The sequence below is a fragment of the Chiloscyllium plagiosum genome, unplaced genomic scaffold, assembly GCF_037043375.1.
Source record: "Chiloscyllium plagiosum isolate Xiang-an unplaced genomic scaffold, Cpla_swu_hap1 HiC_scaffold_6, whole genome shotgun sequence".
NCBI classification, from domain to species: Eukaryota; Metazoa; Chordata; class Chondrichthyes; order Orectolobiformes; family Hemiscylliidae; genus Chiloscyllium; species Chiloscyllium plagiosum.
Genome location: NW_028270144.1, coordinates 81,381,051 through 81,387,915, shown reverse-complemented (window position 1 = coordinate 81,387,915; position 6,865 = coordinate 81,381,051). Strand labels below are relative to the sequence as shown.

Genomic DNA, 6,865 nt, shown 5'->3' with positions numbered 1-6,865 from the left:
CTGCCAGAGGAAGTGGTGGAGGCTGGTACAATTGCAAAATTTAAAAGGCATCTGGAAAAATACATGAATAGGAAGAACTCAGAGGGATATGGGCTAAATGCTGGTAAATGGGACTAGATTAATTATGGATATCTGGATTACAAAAGCAGGAAGGGGTTAAATGACAACTATCCAAAGAACAGTTGGGGTGAAGACACAGTCATTCAAAGAATAGCAGGCAAAAGATATTACGGGGTTCCTTAAATTCATGATGGAACCCAAACATAAAGCAGAATCCCCTGAGGTTAATTATGTTGGGATAAGAGGTTTGTTTCATATCATCAATGAGATTGAAAGCAATATACTGGTTTGGTTGAATTGTTTTCCTTTACTATAAACCTGAAGAGGGTTCAGATTCTAAGTTTCAACAAGCTTTAAGAAGAATGGCAAACAAAAATGTTGCAACTGAACACTAAACTCCTCTCAAGACAGTTCAAGAATTGTATTGAATCAGATTGCAACATGGTATAGAGAACAACTAGTTTTAACAAATTCAAGTCATACATTAGAAGCTGAGATGATTATGAAGGGGCAAGTTCAAGCAAAATATCTGATCTTCATACCTACCAAAAAAAATCTTCACATCAGGCACAAAGGAATCCTCAAATAAAAGAGTCAAGGAAGTAAATAAGTTGATTCCACCAACAATTCAAGAGGTGAAGGTGAAAATAATCTAAATTAATCGACAATTTGAAGTAGAAAATCTAACTACTTCAATATGGATATCTGTGGACTGAGAATAAAAATTCACTGACACAAATTAAAGACATGGTGCATAAAACCTTCTTGAAGGACAACTCTAATAAGAGATTAGCAACATTTGAAGAATATATAAGGAAGAGGTGCCTGCAGGTGTGATGGACTTTCCAAGATAAAGGAGTGAGATTAAAAATCCTCCAGTGTAGAAGAGAATCATTGACCTCAGATCTTCATGAACACAGACCAAGAGGACTAAGTTCTTTCCAATAAAACTACCATTCTTTTAATTCTGAAGATAACACATTCAGGGAGAATCATGGTAATTCCAGATTGTCTGAATTTGTAAAATCAAAAACCTAGGAGGAGATGGGCTAATGGTAAATCTAATTATGTAAAGAAATATATAATCGCTATCAGAGATAAGGTTGGGAAACATGTTTTATATGGGCATAAATGGTTCTGAAAGTGTTAATACTTGATTCAGTGCAATAGACATCATGCATTATAATAATGTACTGAAGACTTTAAGCATAAAGTAGAATCCTATGGAGGTAAACCAAAGGCTAGGCTCTGCCAAGAGTCTTTGTAGTAATGTAGAGCCTATATTTAAACCGATGAATAGTTGGAGAGATGCAATAAACTTCATTTTGTCAACAAGACTCTTTTTGTTAGACCAGAAGGTTATTCTCCCTGTACACTCTAGAACATATTCGACTTCTCAAGAACTCACACAGACACATTAGACTGCTAAAGAACCCGTACACTCAGAAAGTGGGCACAACAATAAACAGGAACTGAATACAAGAACAGAGAAATTCTACTGAGTCTGTATGACACTCTGGTTAGGTTACAACTAGAGTGTTGGATCCAGTTATGCTCACCACACTTTAGGAAAGATGTGATTGTTCTTAAAAGGATGCTTGGAAATTTGCCTTAGTTTAATTTGAAAAAGAAGCCTCCGTCAGTGTTTCAGTACTGAGTTTGGAGTCTGGGTTCCTCCAATTCTAGGCACTTGTGCCATCTTCACTTTCCTCATCTTACTATTGCCAACCAAGTCTTTCACTTGTCTAGGCCACAAGCCTAGAATTCCTTTTTAAACCTCTTCTCTCACACCTCTTTTTCTTTACAACATTCCTTATAAGTTACTACTTTAAGAAGGCATTTGGATACATATTTGAATGTCTCGTCCTTTGGCTTGGTGTCAATTATTGTATGTTAAAATATCTTAGGATATTTTGCTACATTAAAGCTGCTATATCAATGCATTTCCTGTTGCTGTTCAAATATATGGAGATGAATACAGAGTGCAGAGAGGAGCAAACGTTGCGCATGAATCACTGTAGTGCTAACTATCAACAAATGAAATGGTCACTCATGACAATTTGGGAGCAGGTTATCTGTTCATTCAAAGTTTCAAGATGTCAGATTATGAAGGTAAAGGAAAAAGAAAACTTCCATTCAGGAAAATTAGTCAATGGAAAAAAAATCATTTTGACATTTACAGTTAAAATTATTGCATTGCTTTTCCTATTACTTTTTTTTGCAATGAAAGTATGTTCGTTTTATAATTCAAATGTTTTAAAAATTAATAGTAAGATTTAGCAAGCATAAGATAGTACTTAGAGAACCCGCCACGCTTTTAGGTCCATCCACTTAGTGACATTCTATACCTGTGACGTCATTGCCTTTATTGCCAAAAATATAGCACTGCTTTCCATTCTGGACTACTTTAGATCCTGCTCAGAGCTTTGCTACACAGACTGCACTTGAAGATCGACAGTGAATGAACCAGGGCTATCTTCTCAGAGGTGGAGAGGCATTCATTGCTGCAACATTTTGATAATTTTCTGCATAGGTAAAGTATACAATGCATGTTTGTGAAGTAATATGGCAAGTAACAAGTATTGCTCTTACAGATTTTGTGGGTCTTTCCAAATTCTTGATTTTCTTTGGGAATTATTCACACCTTTAAACAATGAACTAATTCAGAACGAGCTAAAGATACTGATGTAGTTAGTGCAAGGAATTTGGTTTCGCACAATTCAGAAATCATTCAACCACAGTTTTAGAATGGGATTTATGAGCTTCACTTTCTTCTTATATTCTTACTTATTAATTTATCAAGAACAAATAAGAATATCATTTAATTTTGGGTGCTAAAGCACGAACATTACTCAACTAAACCTATTTGTAATATAAAGAGGTTTAGCTGCTAATTTACTTTTTAAAAGATGTTTAATGCTTCTTGAGTTAATATATTATTTGCAGTCAACTGAAACGTTATAATAAAATCTCATAGCCACATTTCATTGTAACTGATTATTAATTCTTTATTATTCATATTTTTAAAAATGTAACTTTTTTAGCTTGCTAATGGAATTCTGCAGAGAAGTATTGCTTTCCAATTAATATCTCACATTTTCTTTAATAATATTTACCATTAAGTAAAAGAGAGAATTAGTTTGCAAATAAACTTTGGACTTCATAAACAGCTAAGGATATCGATTACACAAATGATCAAATCATTTCAAATCACTAAGTACTGTGCACACCAAAAAGTATAAAGCTTTTTGATGCTAATATATTACAAAGAATATTTAATACTTTAAATCGAATTTGCTTAATGGAGAAATTATTTTACAGCTCATCCCAATATCTTACTTCAGCAAAAACTTGTGATTTTGCACTTGAGACATACATTTGTATGTAGTCTTTTGAAATAATGCAAATTTTACCAATAAAGAGTAAGCACATCTACAATCGAAAACAGAGAAAAAAAACTGCTCTTAAAATTATTTAGGATTGTTACTTTTCCCTTTTTAACCTTACTAGGAACTTAAGAATTTTTAAAGTAAATTGTCCAGTGATATTGGTGAAGAAATTTCAATTTAGAAACACTACATCAGTGTTAAAACCCAATGTATTTTTAGATCATGGCTAGTCAAATGTTTTAATATCTGTTTGTCACATATGCTGAGAGGAGTGGTGTTAGTTCCAAGCATAAATCAAACATCCTTGTAACTTGATAGTATAGTGCTTCATAGTTGGGGATTATACTCTAGAAGTGAGTACAACTGACCAGTCAAAGATGGTTGCAATTATGTTTGTTTTGCTTGGAATTTTTTGGAAACTATTTCAGATGCAACAGATTTGTTTTTAGTTTACCACATTAAATTAATCTCTTAATAGTCCAAATGTAACTATTAACAATGAAAATTATTTTGACCTTAAACTTTGGTGTTGGCCTTAGATGACTGTTGCCACATATTATATTTAGATTTCAAATTACTATAGCCACATTCATTGCACAGCTGTTAAGCTCATTCATTGCTACTTAATTTCTGTCTTAACTACATCATGTATTTTTAAAATAAGTTTTTCTGCTATTCAAGATGAGGGAAATCTGTGGTAGCAAATCAAGCCTTTTTAGCAAAACGGGAACTTTATTGAACAGCCCGTGTGTGTCATAGCATGAAGCTGAGCAGAATTAATTACATTAGCATTGTGTGTTAACTTTTAACATTGGAAGATCAACCTGAAATATGATTTTTAAAAAGTTCTTTCTACAATTTTGAGTCTTTAAGTTGTTGAATAAATTTTAATTGTTATGATCTCAGAGACAGACTGCCAAATTTATAAAATTGTCTGGCTAGGGTCCAGAAATATTTTACTTCAATTAAGATGAATTGTGAGATCTAAGGTAATTTGTAAGAGAATAAAACCACAAGTTTCCATGATATCCAACAAGAAAAATAAACTTTACAATACAAAGTTGGAGCAAAAAAAATCTACAGTATTTATTTGTGATTTTTATTCTAATATCCATAATTAACACAGGTCGATGTGGGTAACAGACAAACTGTGGTTAAACACCTAAGACAGCAAGTGAATTTCTCAGCAACCCTCTCAAACTGGGTCACCAAAGTTTTTTCAATTTTGTCTCCTCTTCAAGGAATTCCAAATCTTCACTTATGATCTCCTAGTTTTGGAACTCTCTCAAATGCTGCTCCATCATGGACTCCCTTAATGGCCTGCTTGTGCCCTGGTTGTTCACTCTTGATTCTTTGGGACTGCACACCCCTGCATCCTGAAAACTGCACTCCAGGAGCTACACATGGCCACAACTCCAGCTTGTCCATGGACTGCTAGCTTCACCAGCTAATATTGCCCTGGGTTTCTTCGAGCTTTAATGTTGCATAGCTGCACCAAGCAAACTTTGCTTGTGTACTTCCTTCACCATACCCTCTGTTTCATTGAGTTAAAATATTAGCTCATGGGCTTCTCCTGAGCTCATCTGCTGCTTTCCAGGCTGTTGAAATGTCTCCTGAGACTTCTTCTTAAGCCCCTTCATCCTCCACTAAACACAGGCTTCAACTGCCTTCTCAGCAGCGCCGATTACTGAAGCAGTTCTCCGGACTGGAGGCTCTTCCTCTGTTTCTTTCTTTCTATATGGCTCCTTAACCCATCATGGGAACCACATCTGTTATGGCTGTCCTAAGTCCCATTGTCAGGTTTTCATACCAGTCCCTATTTTGTGATCTTCCATCATCTTTCTGATGACCTGGTTGGTTGGACCTACTAAATATTTAGATGTAATGCTGGGGAGATCATGCATGACTCAGGACTCCCAGCTTTTATCAGTAATCTGTTTCCGTGCTACATGACTTTATGATTGTAATGCTCGGGCTTCGCCCCCAAAAAGATAAGTTTGCCTTTCTTAACGGAGTTTATTCTCAGCTGTGGACATTTTTCTGCTGTGGCCCCGCATACACTAGGACCTATTTAAGATCATTGCAGTTGGGCCTTTTGGACCATCTAAAAAATGCGAGACTCCTTTTTCATCTGATGGGTTGGATTTGAATTGAGATTTCAGAAATGAAAGGAAAGTATAATGATGTATTACATCTAGTCACCTCAAATTCATAGTTTCAACAAAAGAAGAGATTATACTTAATGAAATAAACCAAAGAACTGCCGATGCTGGAAATCACAAACAAAAACAAACTTACTAGAGGAACTCAGCAGGTCTGGCAGCATCTGTGGATAGAAAACAAAGTTAATATTTTGGGTCCAGTGACCCTTCTTTGGAACTGGACCTGAGACACTAACTCTGCTTTCTCTCCACAGATTCTCTAGGCCTGTTGAATTTATCTAGAAATTTCTGTATTTTTGTTTGCACAGTATATTTAATAAGACAGATCAAGAGCTGATATGTTTCTGAACCCATTTTATTCCTTTTCAATGTTTTGAATGTTGGAAGTTGTTTGAGGAGATCTATGAAAACTAAATTTAAACTAACAGGAAAGATCTGTGTACTCATTTATTTCAGACAACCAATAAGTTTGAAGAGTGTGTTGGAGTCGAGTTCAGCCTGCTGTTATTCTGAGGTGTTGGCTCATCTGAACTGGTCTATTTCTACACAACTGGTTGCGACTTCCTGCTCCTTAACACACTACGACCATGGATAAATCCACACAAGAGCTCTTCTTGAACTTTATGGTTGTTTTGATGACTGTGCTACTTATGTGGCTTCTCGTTAAATCCTATCAGGAGTGACCGACTGTTGCCTATGTAAAAGTAGCTCCTACAATAAATTGTGCCAGTTTGTCATGACTTCTGTTGTTTGTTTGCTTTCTCTCTAAGGAAGCTATCCAGTGGCTGCAGTGTGAAGATGATTTAACTGTGCAATTATTTGTTTGACTTCTGGTTTCTTGTATGTTACATCTTTTGTAAATGCCCTATTTTGATCCTCTGCAATTATTTGAAAGGGCATGTGTCACCCTTTCATGATTCATGGGCATGAACATGATGGTGAAATTGCATGCAAATAGCAAAGCTACTTCACGTTATCAGCTTTATAATTCTCCATAGAAGCTCAGTCATTAGGAGCAATAGGGCTACAATTCATTAGATTCTACCAATCTTTATACTTGTTAAATCAACAAGATGACAATGATGCTGCCCAGAAAAGATATTATATTTTCAAGCAGTATTTTAAAACAACTCAAAGTAAGCAAACAATTCTACCGTTTCTTCCATTTGTTTCTCCTCTACTATTCCCTGCAATCTTGGTGTTACCAAGCAGCGTGATGTTGGCCTCTTTTGAGGTCTCTTCTCAATTTTCTGG

General features: G+C 35.4%; 1 protein-coding gene across 1 annotated transcript; it reads left to right on the top strand.

Moving 5' to 3' along the window:
- The first annotated feature begins 2,466 nt into the window (after positions 1–2,466).
- On the top strand, positions 2,467–6,351 carry sln (sarcolipin). Its single transcript, XM_043692771.2, has 2 exons — positions 2,467–2,593; positions 6,068–6,351. Exon 2 carries the CDS (start codon positions 6,199–6,201, stop codon positions 6,292–6,294), a length of 96 nt encoding a protein of 31 aa, XP_043548706.1. The 5' UTR covers positions 2,467–2,593; positions 6,068–6,198; the 3' UTR covers positions 6,295–6,351.
- The last annotated feature ends 514 nt before the right edge of the window (positions 6,352–6,865 follow it).

What these genes read in the sequence shown, in the direction of transcription:
- sln (XM_043692771.2), top strand. Translation starts at nt 6,199, where the DNA reads ATGGATAAATCCACACAAGAGCTCTTCTTGAACTTTATGGTTGTTTTG.